This window comes from Triplophysa rosa, linkage group LG10, assembly GCF_024868665.1.
Source record: "Triplophysa rosa linkage group LG10, Trosa_1v2, whole genome shotgun sequence".
Taxonomy (NCBI): Eukaryota; Metazoa; Chordata; class Actinopteri; order Cypriniformes; family Nemacheilidae; genus Triplophysa; species Triplophysa rosa.
In genome coordinates, this window is record NC_079899.1 from 9,973,381 (window position 1) to 9,989,929 (window position 16,549).

At 39.0% G+C, this 16,549-nt stretch overlaps 2 protein-coding genes across 3 annotated transcripts in view; both read right to left on the bottom strand.

Moving 5' to 3' along the window:
* The window catches only part of stard9 (StAR-related lipid transfer (START) domain containing 9), a 38,649-nt gene extending 35,790 nt beyond the window's left edge, over positions 1-2,859 (bottom strand). For both annotated transcript variants that reach the window (XM_057344451.1, XM_057344450.1), the window contains exons 1-2: positions 2,613-2,859; positions 94-163 (exon numbers count right to left, since the gene is read on the bottom strand). In XM_057344451.1, coding sequence (XP_057200434.1) covers positions 94-163; positions 2,613-2,659 — 117 coding nt within the window. In that variant the 5' untranslated portion in view covers positions 2,660-2,859. The remainder of the gene's footprint in view (positions 1-93; positions 164-2,612) is intronic.
* A 479-nt stretch (positions 2,860-3,338) lies between these two features.
* Positions 3,339-16,461, bottom strand: LOC130559802 (codanin-1-like). The gene is made up of 26 exons (XM_057343079.1): positions 16,457-16,461; positions 16,177-16,367; positions 15,783-15,902; positions 15,298-15,376; positions 15,108-15,228; positions 14,918-15,027; positions 14,724-14,813; positions 9,844-9,919; positions 9,550-9,755; positions 8,194-8,326; positions 7,960-8,103; positions 7,701-7,867; positions 7,423-7,504; positions 7,248-7,337; positions 7,051-7,105; positions 6,801-6,934; positions 6,606-6,709; positions 6,341-6,490; positions 6,168-6,231; positions 5,592-5,670; positions 5,269-5,477; positions 4,840-4,947; positions 4,652-4,715; positions 4,386-4,552; positions 4,152-4,259; positions 3,339-3,908 (listed from the first exon to the last, which is right to left on the bottom strand). The coding sequence occupies exons 1-26, from the start codon at positions 16,459-16,461 to the stop codon at positions 3,813-3,815; spliced, it is 2,952 nt and encodes a 983-aa protein (XP_057199062.1). The 3' UTR covers positions 3,339-3,812.
* Positions 16,462-16,549: the final 88 nt, after the last annotated feature.

The window sequence follows — 16,549 nt, forward strand, 5'->3', positions numbered from 1 at the left end:
TCTGAAACAATTTACACAAAAATGATCATGTTTCATAAATTAGTTTCTAGGATTTCTTTTCATGTGAATGACAATAATGAAAATATAACCTACCTTCACATTTCGGACCCTCACCACCTTGTCCTCCACCTGTACAGCTAACCGTCCTCCATCTAGACTTTCCCTGCAAAACAGAGGCAGAAAGCAATTGATATTATACACAGCACAAGTAAACATTTGCAAGCATTCTTTAAAAAAGATGACTGTTACAGCCTTTATTCTTCAACAGGAAAAGAGACAATCAGCATTTATGTAGAAAGGTTCAAAATCGTATGTAAAAAAGAAAAGCATTCTATTCCAGTGGTTCTCAACAGGGGGGCTGTGGCCCACAAGGAGGCCCCAGCTGACTTCCAAGGGGTCCTCAGGATGACTAATCATTTAAAATGAGACTAAATGAGCATTGAATTACACTTTAAAACAACTAAAAACCAAGATATTTCTTATCATTTGTCCATTTTTATATTGAATAAACACTTTTCCAGTTAATATGAAGCTCTGAATGAAATATTTTATTGGGTGGAAAGAGTTTTTGTGAGCGGAGGGGGCCTTTGAATATTGTTGAATACGGTGGGGGGGCCATGGAGTCAAAAAGGTTAAGAAACCCCTGTTCTACTCTTTATGTTTATGCAGTATACTTCATGTGCAATGTGCACTTTTTCACCTTGAAGAATTATTTGACTGGACATTGTGCCATAAACACAATTTTTTCACATTAACAATGATTTTTAAAAGGTATATCGTAAACTTTCTAAATTCCTCCGAGACATGTTTATTTGGGAAAAGAGAAGCTGATCACATCCAGATCACATTCAGACAGACCAGTACTGAGAGTGGCTGGGGACTGGGAGATTCCTCCTCACTGCTGTGTTGATCTGAATGTCTGAAAAGGTCAAATTCAAATGAAAACAGATCTCTAAAAACCCCTCCATGAGCTGCACAGCTGAGCCAAAGCAGGTGTGTGTGCAGGATATGTGTGTTACTGTGTGAGAGAGCAGCGACGACAGCTGCGCGATCTCTTCGGTCTCGGGTTCCCGATAAAAATGATGCAATAAAATGAAACCCAGTGTAGAAGCATCATGGCTGGGTTAAAAACCCGACTCTCATTGTGAGCAGGCTGGGAAAAAACCTTTACTCCACTGTTGGTCTAAAAACTTGAATGTTTCAATGTACAAAACTATAAGTAGGTCAACTTGTATAGAGAATTTAAAACATTGACCTTTTCAATTTTAAAATATTGATTTGTTTGTTTGAGCAGCCCCACGTGTCAACTTTTGGCTAAACCAGAGTTTGGGGCGGAACTACTTATTTGTCCAAATAATAGATAGGTGGGGGTTTTAAAGGGATTAGCTGTTAAGTTTTCACCTTCATCGCAGGAAAGACCTGAACCACAGAAACTACACAATTAGCATTTACGCAATAGTGTAATAATATGTCTAATGCTAGGAGTCTATGGAGACTCTCTTCGCTCGTGTATTGCCATGTGGGTCAGTATCACACTGCCAACAGTGAATGGAGATGTGGGCCCTACCCACAACTACAGCAGCCTGCTTTGATTTTCAGCGTGTGTGTACATTGTATAATAAACCCAAGTGGAAATAAATAAAAACAAGTTTACAAACATAGAACACTGTGCCATTCTAATGTTTATCACGAAATGGAAAGAATATAAGGAATATGACTATCGTACAGGAGGATAGTGCATATGCATACAATAGAACTGAATGATTTCCATATTCAAAACACAAAGTGTCCAAAAACCTGGTAGCACCATGATACTTTTAAGTGGAAAACAAAACAAAACAAAACGTCACATACTCATAAAACCAGCGGCTGCCTATTTAAAAGCCACTTTAGTTTCAATTGCACAATAGTGACAGAAGGACATGAAGTTGTCCTTTGTGGTGCACTCTTCAGGGGCAATCTTTAAATGTCAGCCGAACAGCCCAACACAGGCAGAGAGCTTTGTGTCTCAATCTGGGAGGAGTTTCTTTACCCCCCTGCCCAGGACCCACATACTGTAGTAATTTGGCTAATGTGGTCGGGTGGGGCAGTGGGTTCTTGTGGGGTGCTCGGCAGAGCTGTGTCTGGACCCCTTTTCATGACTTTTTAAACGATAAAGCAAAACACTTTTTAGTTTTTGGTGGTCAAATTTTCAGATTTTATTAACACAAGTATAGTAAGATTTTAATTCAAGGCTATGAAGAGATACACATGAACATTTTAATATGTCTAACTTTAAGAGGATTCAATGAGATTTTGGAGATTATAGTATATTTACCAGACTCCAAGCAACCAAAATATATGTCAAAATATTGTTTATAATTTTCGAATAGACCGTTAATTGTACGATAATATATAGTACATGTACATGAAGATGTCCAGCTTTTAAATGACAGCTAGTTTCTATCAGCACAAAAACACTTGGCTGTCAGTCAGTGCCGTTTTATTCCCAGACGTAGCAACGGTAAATTACCAACAAGTTAACTCAACGCTGTTTATGCGCAAGTTGGGCTAACAACACTTCACTTTCACAATCAATTTCACACGATTCAAGAGTATAAAGCGGACAATACCTGGAGTTCAGGGGGCGAACTCGTACCGCGACTTTCACGTTTGCCATTCGTTTGACACCGGACGGAGAGAAACGATGAATTGCAGTTCAACTGTCTGTTATAGTCCATTTATTAAATCCCTCGAATGCGCTGAATGATTCCGAGCGAAATGAGGAAATCCATCACAAAAGTTCCTGGCCATGTTATTGATAACGTACTCTAGACAATCACAGAGCACATCATGAAGCCGCAGCTGAACTGCGCTGAAACTTCCTGCACTCCCTCAGATAGGGGCGATTCCGAATCCTACGCTGGCGAAGGCTAGATTCATGAATATTAATAAATACGAGTGACGTTCACCTTAAATCCTTCTAACTGATTGGCTGAAAGGAAGTCAACGTGTTTAATAAGGCGTGGCTTATGAATATTTCATGCGTTTTGCTACTGGTCTAACAGGAAGGTCACAAGCCAACTTTAGAGTGAGTTGTTCATTATTCATGAGCTAAAACTTTGCCATAGTAAAAACGCAGAAGAGAAAAAAGGGAGTTCTCGCCTGAAGGCACGCATGCACATATGTAATCATACACTTTTCCAGTTTGCCTTATTTACAACACCATAATGGACGCTCAGTTATAAAAACTTACATTTGCAGAAGAGTGAAAAAAGAATTTTGCAGAAAATTCAAACCGCATTTATGCATTCATGAATGACTCATACATATTCAAAAAATTACATTTTATTATGTTAGGTAAGTTTAGCATTAAACAAGTGTGCAGTTTACAATGAACTGATAATATTATTGTCCAACATGAACAAGAGTGTAAATACAAGTGCAAATCTCGGGCATTTAAACACAAAATTGGCAAATATAAACACACACATACATACAAACAAGCAAGCAGCAGCAAAGATAGGGTAAGATTTTGACTAGAACAAACTCTTAAAACAAATAAATACAGTAGCATGATTCTGTTCTATTGTGATGCATGTGAGTCAAACTGGCAAATTTATCCAACTAATGTGTCCTAAAGATTATATGTTGGGAGCATTTGTTCAGCGACCTCACAACTCACAATAAATCAGACTTAAAATATTCTTAAAAATGATACATTTGAGCTCATTTGTTTAAATGTGCAATAATCACTGCCTATTTATACAGCAGTGTTTGGCTAAGATTCATGTCTACAGTTAGATATGTACACTCTTGTGTCCCTCTAGTGGTCACTGAGAGACTTGCAATATGTCCCTATTGTTTGGAGCGGAAGGCAAAGGGAACTTGGCAGCCATAGAAAGCTTCTGAAACTTCTCCACAGTCTCCTGTAAAAGAGAAAAGGAAGACGAGAGTGATTAAGTATAATTTAAATATTGTGTTATACCAGTTGTTATGGCTGTGTCTGAAAACAGGCAGTATTACAGAGGAAGGAAGGCATCAAGACATTAAAAGCTTTCTTGGAAAGAATCCTTTTAATTTAATTATAATTATTCAAGTTCATAAGCCCATGGTGCAAACCTGGAAAAAATATCATCTGTTAACACAATGGATATGGATAAAATAAATACCTTTGGCCAGGATAACGTTGACAACTTTGGCCAGTGGGAGCCCACTTCCTCCTCTCCCAGCAGCCCTTTCTCTATTAGCCGTTTGATCAGGAAAAGGTAATCAGTCCTCTGTAAAATGAAATCATAAAACTTTTTATAATGTACACCGATACATATAAATGAAATACAGAGGACATTCATATAACTGTTTAAACAGCTGAATCGCAACAGCTATATGGGATTAGTTAATGTTACCTCGCTGTCTGTGGCACTCAGGGTGGCAGTGAGAGTGGGTTCACTAAGGAGAAGATGCAAAGGTGCAGGAGGAGAGGGAGCACAGTCCCACAGGAGCAGAAACTTATCTATCAGGGCAGATCTCTCGCTGGCCTTGCTTGAGGACACCAGTGGCAGCTCTCCAGACACTGCATATGCAAACAATTACAAACAGACACAATGAGGCCGTATTCATGTCTTGTATTGCCTTTAAACTATTCTCAGATTACTATTAATTGTTTACGTACCCAGTTTGCAGGCCAGCTGGACGGTACAGCGCAACAGCATCTGTTCAACCACGGGTGATAGGAACTAAAAACAAACCAAACATGGAAAATAAAGTAAAAATCAATTATACATGAAAATAATGAATAAGCGACGTCTTATGTCAATTGTCAGGTACACAGTAGGAGGTGGGTGGTTGGGTTCTGCGTACTTTTCTACATCCAAGTGTCTGTCCCACTTTGTCCAGCAGAACCTCAATCTGATGAACTGTGAAAGCTTCCTCGTCAGTCCTGGGTCCCACCGCAACACTCAGCATTTCCTAAAACATTAGATATGGTTTGATCCGATTCAGTTGTCATTTTAAAAATTATTTGTACATAAAACTGCTGTAATCAAACATCTTTTTTCCCTTGACACTGGCAAGTTAAAAAACGTTGACCACAAATTTTGGTAATGGTAACAAAAAGACATTATTTTAAGACATCCAATCATAAATACGATAAAATATGGACCTTGACACAGATTAAAAAAATAATATTACTTTACTTACAGTATATATTATTATCACACCAAGTTTTATATAAAGTAAGGCTATTTCCAAATTCAATACACTAGCAGCTAGAAAACTATCAAGACTCACCTTAATTTCAATCATGACTTCTGATCCAAGAGGAACTTTATGGGTGCAGTCTGAAATACACGAGGTCTCAGCAGTGAGCCCTGAGGCACTCCTCTGAACTTGCTGATTTTTGCTTGCTCCATCACCATCATCTTTACCATTTAAGTTGGAGGAGGGTAAACTCTTCATCACCCGATCAAAGGCAGTCTTCCACTCCCTCTTTAAAAGCACTGAGGGAGATATTAAAACAGAAATGTTTAAAATCGAGACTATAAATACTACACAATATAAAACATGAAGTCTCACTGGAGTAATTTTCTGTCATTAATATTGTGCTTCAGTACTTGTGATATTTGAGGAGAGCCAGCTGCAAGACTTTTCTGTAGCCAAGCGAGTGGTGATACTCTCAGCTGTGGTCAGAACCTAATCCACATCACAAAATATAAATGATATCAAAACAAATGAAGAATGATCATGTTGACTATCACAAACAGGAAACAAAAACACCAATGTACAACACATTTTCACCCAAAGGAAACACTGTATAATATTTTTTGAGCATATCTAGTTTCCTGATCTATGACTAAACAGAATATAAAGAATGTTCCTGGTGGAACATTCTTCCTAACTCAGTCCGGTCAACCACATCTCTCACAACATTCAAAAAACTACTTAAAACCCATCTCTTCTGTAAATACTTGACAGACAAATAAGAAAAATAACCCACTAACCCTCTCTGTTTCTCTCAACAGGTATTGGTCTAGCTTTTGTTGAAACTAGTAACTTTGTATTAGCACCTATTGTATTATTGCTCCTGTATGACATATCGCTTATTGCTCCCTGAACTCTCTGTAAGTCGCTTTGGATAAAAGCGTCTGCTAAATAACTAAATGTAATGTAAATTTTTCTCTAGTACTGACAGCAGGAGAGGTCTCCAGGGGAAGAAGTGCTCTGACAGCTCCAGGGGCATACTCACTGCAGAACCTATAATGAAAAGATGTGATGTAGGAATGCAGCTATACCAAAAACTATAACAAAGCATGTCTAACATCAACATCATGAAGCATATGTCAAAAAGAAAATACTTGCTGACCTAGCAGCTTTCTCCAGAGCTTGCATGCCTGCATCACAAAGCTGAGCACAGATCGATTCATTTAGCTTGGCAGTGTTGACACCATCCAAACCGAAACTATCTCTTAGAGTTTTTTCTCCACCCTGCACAAGATTCAAAACCAGCGTGGCTCTGCAACAAACACAATTAGGAGAATATGACTTAATGAAATGCAAATATGACTTGATTTTAATGGACCAACACAAAGAAAGAGCACAAAATACAGCAAACTAGTGGGAAGACTGACTTGATGTGTTTGACACAGTTGGAGCCAATTCTTTCAGCAACAAACTCTACAGTACGTCTGAGGGAAGGGGGCTGGTTGTGAAAAAATGCCTGTTCTAAATCCACCTATGTTAAAACATGGACAGACACACATGAATAGCATGCTTGTAAATTGTTCTACAGATGTATTATTGGAAGGCTTTCGTTGGCAGTGTACCTGCAGTTTCTGCTGTGAGCGGGTGGTGGGCGGTCCCCTCGGCTCCGCAGATGTGGGGGTGATCTTACGGATCAGGCCTCCACTCTTGGATGTGCTTCCAGCCACAAAAGCAGCAAGAAGCTTACGAAACTCTCCTGGCAAGTGAATGGAGAAGACACAAGTCAAACAACATCCTTGAATAGGATGTTTTCCAACTACCCTGGTGAAACGTGTCATTTTATGGCATATATTTTCAGCAGTTTGCTCTCACCTAAATATGTGCAGCAAGTGTAGAGAAGCTGTTGGTCGACAAGTGGGAGGGTGTCCTGAAACGTAAATACACACTTTTAGGGTTAGCCCTAACAGTGGAAAAATGTGAAACATATTTCTTTCCCCAAAAATGTTAAACATCTCTTTCTGAAATGTTATAAAAAATATTTAATACTAGTATAGCTGTGATTCACTAACCAGGCCCTGTGTACTCGTGTTAGCTTCCCTTTCCTTAATTTCCTCCTTGAGATCTGTGCTGAAGAAAAGATCTTCAGGGAAGACGGGTATCTGAAATTGAGAGAACATGCACTATTTGGCATGGTTTATTTCACTTCTTTACGTGGCAATGCTTGTTTTGTTACAGATGTCTCACCTGAAAGAGCCAGCCCAGAACTGCAACCATGAGCATCTGGTTCACGTAACACAGCTCTCCCCCACGACCCAATACCATCCTCCTGAAACACACCACACACATTCAGACACACAGATAGTATTACATCAATATGTAAATATTAGTGACTTTTTGCAGATGTTTTAGAAGTTACAAAAATGTAAAGGATTGTGCAACAATTAGATTAGTTTCCCCTTCAGGAAACTAATATAATAATCAAGATCACATGAACCCTTTTATTGCATGTGACCAAAACTGACTTGTAGATGTGGAGCAGCAGGCACAGAGCAGTCCTGTAACACGGCAGAAATGGGCCGGTGTAATCTAACATGGACAGGAACTCGACCATCCAAGGCACTGTCAGAATGGTTCGTCTCCTGTGCACAGAACTCCTCAACACGGCACACACATCCAGAACTGGAGACCTCTACAAATACAAGTATAAACGCAATCCAGCCTTTCTTGAGAATTCTCAATGTCTCATACGCAAACACATAATTGCCTTCATACGATTCGTACATTACTGCGCAGAGTGATTGCAGCTTCCCGAATGTCTCTGGATGGAGGCTCAGAGGTGTGGTAAGGCAGAAACGAGATGAAACCCAAAAACTTAGCCAGCAGTCGAGCCGTGAGGAGCACGGATGAAAAACGCTGCTTCTCATCCTAACACGGGAGAAAAGACCAAATAATGTGCTTTAAACCACTTATATTAGTCCCTGATTATTTGAAGCTCATTTTGCTTTCTGCCCCAACCTGTTGCTCCATCTCTCCATCACCCGTCTCTTCTCCTCGCGCTGGGCTGGCATCAGGGCCGAGAATAGAAACCTCATCCAACTTCAGCAGCCGCTGGCACAGGCCATCTTTCAGGTGCTGGTTTAGCTGACAGCTAGATGATAGCAACCATAGCCACATACGTTCAGAACAGAAAAGAGGCTTTACTCAGAGTTTATACTGTATTATTACACGGCTCGTTGGAATGCTTGATTCTGATTGGCCAGTCGCGACATTTGCAGGTTCGTTATTCCCAGATAACAACCTCTCAAAAATAACAACACACGGTAACCCGGATGCAGCAAATCTTTTTGACAGTTTTTTTTTTGACAAATTAAATCTTTTAATAACGTATATGACATTATATTTACAAATGATTAAACCAAATTGCCTGTTCGTGACATTTGATCGTTTCTTACCTTAAAGCCGCCCTAACACACGCGGTTTCTGCCAATCTCATATTAATCTTGAGTACCTATAGAGTAGTATTGCACACTTCGTACCTTGGAAGAGTATTTAGTTTGATCACATTTATAAAAGATAGATACAGCTGTACGATTATTTCCGAAAGCATACGGCGCGTGCGGGGGAGGGGTATGCTGAACTAAAGCACATTGCCAACAAAACACAGACATCAGTTTCACTCACCGCATGCGGTTCATGTCCGGCATCAAACGATCTCCAAATCCAGCGTTATATCCACAGTTTATATAACAATCATCACCCAAATGCAGTGAACAAACAAACACCTGAACTTCGCGATCGTATGCTCTCTCTCCTGAACACAAGTGAAAGTGACGTCTGCGCATGCTGCTCCTCCTGCTCTCCTTGCTGCCGCGTGCTTTTCCGGGAGAATTGTCCAATAAGGGACTAAGAAAAATTGTTACGAAACAGTTTTATATGTTCTAAAAAAAACTTTCCGAAACCTGTACGATCGCTGGGGGAGTGTATCGAGCACAGAAATACTACGTAATACGCCCAACTCTTTTTTTGACAAGTTGACCATGTTAAGCATGAGAAGACAGCAAGTTTAACATCGTAAAGAAGTCAGAATGCATGACGCATCGTTGCAGCACCCCTTTAAAACCGAAAGTAAATGGCTTTTCCTCACGGAAGGTCTGTATTCGGTACAAATGAGCTAATAAAATATTTCAAATTCACATTTCATGTCCAGTTTTGTGGCAAGTAGCCATGTAATAAGCGGGATAATGTACAAGCAGCCGGCTATTATCGCAAAATAAACCCCTTCAGTGCGATACCTGATCACACTGTCGGGGCAGCCGGCTGCCTGTACATTAACCCTTACATATCAGGTACGCTTTTGCAAGCAGCGCTTACCAGCCGGCAGTCTGAAGGAAGTCTCTAAAGAACTCCTGGTGTCCAGGGAAGGACGGTGGAGGGCAGGGACCAATGAGTCCCTGTGGCTGGACCAGACGCTGCTGCAGTCGCTTCAGGCGACCCAAGCTGTCTGCTCCCAGCATGCTCAAAAGATCGGCGTCAGGGGTGTCATTGGAAGAACCAAGAACGCAAGGGCCCTTACACATCTGAAGAAAGCGAGAATGGATGTGTGTTAGAGAACAGAACCGCTTGCGACAGGATAAGTATGAGATACAAAAAATTGGGCTGGCTCACCTGGATGAGCTGCTTCTGGAAAAGTCGAGCAAAGTGAGAATGATCGCCTGCTGCTGTGAGCTGACTAACCATCGTCCTGTTGGATGAAAAACAATGACTATGTTTACATGCGATTCAATAATGCGATTATTTCCAATAATCAGAGTAAGGACAAATGCAACTAGGGCTGAAACGATTCCTCGAGTAACTCGAGTTATTCGAATACAAAAAATCATCGAGGCAATTTTTGTTGCCTCGAAGCCTCGTTTAATCCATTTAACTACAGTACACACGGAGCACTGCGTTTCCTCACGGACCGTTATTACTGATGCACAGCCCGCTAAACTCTATTCATGTTACAGGGCTCTCAAGTCTCATGCATTCACCGTGAGACACACGCATTTTAGTCTGTTCACACGCTCACACGTATTTCTCATGCTGATAAATAACAGGGCTGTGACGATTGCCGTAACAACCGCACCACCGCGATGGTAAAGTGCCATGACGGTGGTGAACTGCCACCGGCGGTAGTGCACGTCACTCTGACAAATATAGGTGTAATAAATATGAGAGTTGCGATAACTATTGCTAGTTGTAGCCTTTCAGTTGTGGATGGTTTTATTTAAAAGATTTTAAATTAACAGAAATTATTGGCATACGTTTCCGTTGGTGCGTTCGAGCGCAGGCCTGCATGGCAAAACCCAGGTTATTCTGCGGCTTCTGCAATGGATCTTGTTGTGAAATGAACAGATACGTAAAATCAAAACTGGCTATGACCCGCTTGCTTAGTGTCTGAGCGCGCGCAGGTTTTGCCGCGGTTGCGGAGAGACATCTATTCATTTGCGCACCTGTGCACATCTTCTGAACGCGCATTTAGTGCAGCTGTACACATTTTAATCTGGACAATGTCAACAAGTAAGTTTCACATCAACGAGTCGGAAAATGTAAAGTTTTTATGGCAATCTGAATAGGAAAGCCAATGTAGGTTTAAACAGTTTGTTTCAAATGGAATTGTTAAGGACTGTAAGGGTTAATACGCCACTGACTGAAGTTACTGCAACAAGAGCTTTTTTATTTAGTATTTAGCTTTCTTATATCATTTAAGTTTTCATTATTTACTGATGTTTATTTAAATGTTTTATGTGCTGTAGTGTGCCGTTTCACTGATGGATTTGCGCGTTAAACATTGACGGATGTTTCATCCTCATTTATTTCAGATATCATATTTCAATTATTTAACAATTTCAAGTATTTAAATAAGGTCTATATTTCTCTTCCACTCGTCATGTGGTTGCTACACGCAAATATAATAATATAAATATTATTTATATAAATAATATATATTTCTCAACCACCGCACCATCTATTACCACCGTGGTGGTAAAAAACTGCCACCGTCACAGCCCTAATAGCTTATTGAAACGGTGAACTGATATTTTACTTAGTTTTAGTCTATTTTACGAGTGAAACTTTTTTTCCGGCTGCATTGAGTCCATCTAACTAGATGCGGACTAGTGGACACCGAATCCTGTTATTTACACATGCCATCTGTCTGGTCTGCGTGTCTGAGTGAATGAACTGCACTGTTTAACATGCTACAGGTGTGATGCTCATGAATTTGTCTGCGTCTGCGCTGAATGAGGACATGAACGTCACCTCCAGAGTTGCGCTGAGAGTTTATTTCACAAACATGTTATTGTTTGAGTGAAGAAACAAACAGACATACTAAAAAATAAGGGTCTTCTGACAACCTGCCAAAATAAAAGTCATAGGCTATTGTTTGAAATTGTTATTTCCATTTTTATTCATGTTTCTTATTTATATATTTGTATTATATTGCATTTTGAATTTAATATGGCAATGGAATGTACTAAATGGGTTTAGTTTTCACAGATATTAATGTATGCTATTTCAGCAATAAAAACTAATTGTTCTAAAAAAGGAAACAAATTAGTTGTTTTACTCATTTTAAGAGACCTGTCTTATTTTCTCTTGTATATTTAGTATTGCTTTTTAATAAATAAAAAGTACTTATTATCCGAATATCCGATTAATCGATGGAAAATTCAGTAGAATACTCGATTAGTAAAAGAATCGATAGCTGCAGCCCTAAATGCAATACACCGTTTTGTGGATGTATTTATGGTTATTCGGCGCCATAATGAATATGCAACGGTGGTGTACGCTGTCATCGCATTCGCGCTGTTTTTGTATGAAGGTAAGGAGCAGAGACGGCTGACAGCAAGTTGTCTTGACGGTAAAAAGACTGTCATGTTTACCATGAATTTGCGCTTAAGGTGCGTGACAGAAGCACATGCGCACCTTGTTAAGAGCAGCATAAATGCGATTAAGGTGTTTACATGCCTTCATATTCCAGCGTACACCTAAGGAGGACTAAACCTGCAAAAATTATAAATAAATAAATGTATAAATAAATAAATATGTAAACGAATAAATGTAATAATATGAAAATAAATAAAGGAATGAATGGTTTGATAAAAGAAAATAATTCGTTTTAGCTATTATTGATCTTAGCTTTAACTTTTCTTTTCATTTTTTAAATTGATTTATTATTTTTTGTGTCCATTTTTTAATTATTTTTAATTATTATTATTTTTTATTTTTAGATTATTTTATTTATCATTTCCTTTTATTTTTACATTTATTTATGTATACGTTTATTTATTTTTATATTTATTTATTATCGCATGTATTTATTTCCACTTTTATTTATTTATTCTTGAATTTATTCTTACTTTTCTGTGTCTTGTATGATAATTAGATGGGTTGGTCTTGCCTACTATTGGTTCAGCGTAGATTGAAGCGTTTGATCGATTACTCTTGACTTGTTTTGGACTAACGTCACGTCACTCACTGATCGTTTGCTTCGTGTATAACGTTAAGTAACTATGGCGGGCGCACAATTAGCTAGAGAGTTACAGCATTTAGCCAATGAAGTCGATAACCATGCATCAAATGACTATGTGTCATTCAGATTAGATGCATTTATTGAGGATTTATTACAGATTGACGGCGAGATAAATGACAAAGTTCTTCAAAATCTGTGCGAGTCAGGGGGTGCTAAGGTGGTGACCAAGTTCCGGTTACAGGTCCTCTGCCAAAGAGGTGCATGAACGACCTCAGCAGATTCGTCGATTCTGAAAGCACAAGACGACTTGATATTAAGATGTCTAATAAACACAGACTTTCTTGTTACATGATTTTGACATTCTTGTTAAGATTGCAAATTATTGGTATGATCGCCCGTAACGGCTGAAGCGAGGTGAAAAAATAAATAAAGCGATTTGACACGGGATTCGTACCCATACAATAAAGCGAGGCAGCGTGTCACTACGGTAACAATCACACTAAGCTATTTCGCAATGCTAGCTGCTGCGGATCTTTGCAATAATATCAAGATGTCACACAACAATATGCAGCTGGATGAATCAAGGGAATATGCCCGTCTTAACTTGTGACCTCTGTGTTATTTATCTCTTATGGAATGTAGTTTACGAGTACCGTTTAGTAACCACGTCTTTTTAGAAGGAATGGTTTCCATTTGATGGCCCCTGTAGTGAAAGAACGATGCTCATTACTACCGTGTTAACTTGTGACTTAAGTTCACTATGTCTCAATTCATTTACATTATGTTACATCATGTTACATTAAATCTTTACGCTTTTTCTAACCGAAAGGCTGCTTATAACTATCACTTTGACAAAGCGTTAGCTTGCGACTTCGGTTTACAAGCTCATCTGTGTAGTTAAACCTTATTACATTTTGTGCTTTATGATTTTCACCAGTTGAACTGTAACACCACCATAGCACCCTCTGACTCGCACAGACTTTGAATGTGCTGCAAAGAGGCTAACAACCGAGGGAGAACTTTGTCATTTATCTCGCCGTCAATCTGTAATAAATCATCAATAAGTGCATCTAATCTGAATGACACACAGTCATTTGATGCATGGTTATCGACTTCATTGGCTAAATGCTGTAACTCTCTAGCTAATTGTGCGCACGCCATAAACGTTATACACGAAGCAAACGATCAGTGAGTGACGTGACGTTAGTCCAAAACAAGTCAAGAGTAATCGATCAAACGCTTCAATCTACGCTGAACCAATAGTAGGCAAGACCAACCCATCTAATTATCATACAAGACACAGAAAAGTAAGAATAAATACAAGAATAAATAAATAAAAGTGGAAATAAATACATGCGATAATAAATAAATATAAAAATAAATAAACGTATAAATAAATAAATGTAAAAATAAAAGGAAATGATAAATAAAATAATCTAAAAATAAAAAATAATAATAATTAAAAATAATTAAAAAATGGATACAAAAAATAAGATCAATAAGATCAATAATAGATCAATAAGATCAATAATAGCTAAAACGAATTATTTTGTTTTATCAAACCATTCATTCCTTTATTTATTTTCATATTATTACATTTATTCGTTTACATATTTATTTATTTATACATTTATTTATTTATAATTTTTGCAGGTTTAGTCCTCCATATACACCACATATGTTACTTTGATTATGCTTACTACGATTATGAGCTTAATCACATTATTTAAATCGAATGATTGCGCTTACATGAGGTAAAGTGTAATCGCAGCATTGCCAAAATCCTATTATAATCGCATTATGCGTCAATGATTCGCAATAAAATAATTACTCGGTGCTAAATCCTATGCATTAATATGTAAAAGCGGTTGAATGTTTTGAGAGCATAGTGTTAAGCTAAAGATGATTACAGGACGGAGCTTTGAATAAAATTCTATTTACATAGTAGCAATTTTCTGTATTTTGAAAAGAGCAAATCAAATTCTGCTTTTCGTGATGCATCTATGAAAAGAAACTAAAAAAGAAACCTCACCTGACTCTGCTGCCTAAAGCAGCCTCGAAATTCCAACCAGGTTCATTATGAGAATCCTCCCATTCTCTCAACAGCTCGTAGAACACATCTCTAACAAAAGTAGAAACATAACATGACCGTCTAAATCCAGCCGATTAAACAGATTTCTGACCTGACATCACACATTGAAATGAGCGATGCATGTCTTACTGTACCTTTGCTTCTTAAAAATGTGGAAGGACCTGTCACTGCCGAAGTTGGAGCGGTTGTCTGTAGCGGGCTGGAATGGCACTGAATGAATGAACAAGGGTGGAGTGGGCAGTGCCTGAGAAAGCAAGGACATAATTCAGCATGACACTCTTAAAGAAAAGAGGAAGTTTCAAAATGCATTAAACCAATGCGTACATTAGCTGTGCAGTTCTCCTGAGCTTGTGCCAGACGATCCCTGAGGGAAGGTGAGAAAGCCCCAACTCTCTCATTCTCAGATAGGAGCCGTAGAGTGCACTTGTCCAGGTGTGACACCAACCTGACGGCACAAAACAGAAAGTTAAAACCGAGCAGAGGCAGAAAGCAGGAATGAGAGTATGAGACTCACTCAAACTGATTCTCCAAAACTCTTACAGCCAAATAAACACAGTTGTGGACATTTCCCAGGTAAGCTTTCTCCAGAACATCTGCAAAATCACAAACACATGGGACTGAAACAAGTAAGATATACTGTATTTTATACAGCTGCCATGAGTACATGGTGAATCTATTACGGAGGATGTTGACAGCAGCCCTTGCATTCTCCAGTTTAATATTTAAAAAGATCAGTTATAGTAATGAGCTCTGTACGCCAAAATATGGTTTTACCCCTCAAAAACTCTTACTTAAATGGTCATAAATGTTATTAAAGCTCAGTGCGGAATAATGCATGAGTAATGCTTTTGAACGCTGCAACTAGCCTGGTCTGTGCTGACATCACGCTTATGAAACTCCTCTTGTTTGTTTAATGACATCACTTTAGAATGATGTAACACGCGGGAGTACATCTAAAACATTAGAAAGGAGCATTTAAGCTTGTTAATCTTGACAAACCTAGACCGTGTTCACACACAGTGACTCCCTCCTCAGCAGATTCAGAGACAGACACACCCCGAGACGTCAAAAGTTGCAGCACAAAGAACAGCTCCAGGAACACACATGGAACCAGGTTCCCTAGAACCAAAACAAATTTACAATCATTTGAATATAAACCTTATATAACTAAGTTTATTTAACTTCTAACAGATTTAAATTCAACGTGACGTCTCAAAACATTAAGTAATCGGGCTGAATTGTTTATCAATGGCCACCTGAGCCAAAAATGATTACAAAGTCAAACACATACATTTTTCCATTAGGTATTCCAAGGATTACCAAATCACATTTCCACAGCATAGCTCCAAAATCGGAGTAAATAGAAGTACATCGCCCTCTGCAGGCCATTCACCTGAAATGCAGGTACAGTACAGCTCCGCTAACAGATCCAACTCTGGTGTTTGTGTGACCTTGTCAGGGTCAGGGCAAGGTGTCTGGGGGTCAGGGGTCAGTTTAGACCCCTGTCTGTGCACTGTTTTGGTTGGAGTGCAGGTGATGGGGGGGGGTTTCAGTGGGGAGCTGGTCTGCTGGGCAAGTTTAGACCTAGATGGGACAAAAGGAGGAAAGGGATCAAGACAAAAAACTGAGATGTACTGTATTGAAAGGAATAGTTCACCCAAAATGATTTTAACCCCATAATTTCCTGACTGCGTTGTGACACGAGCGAACCAATGAGATGTGAAGTCCTCGACATGGAGCCAGCATGTCATACTGCATGTGGTTTA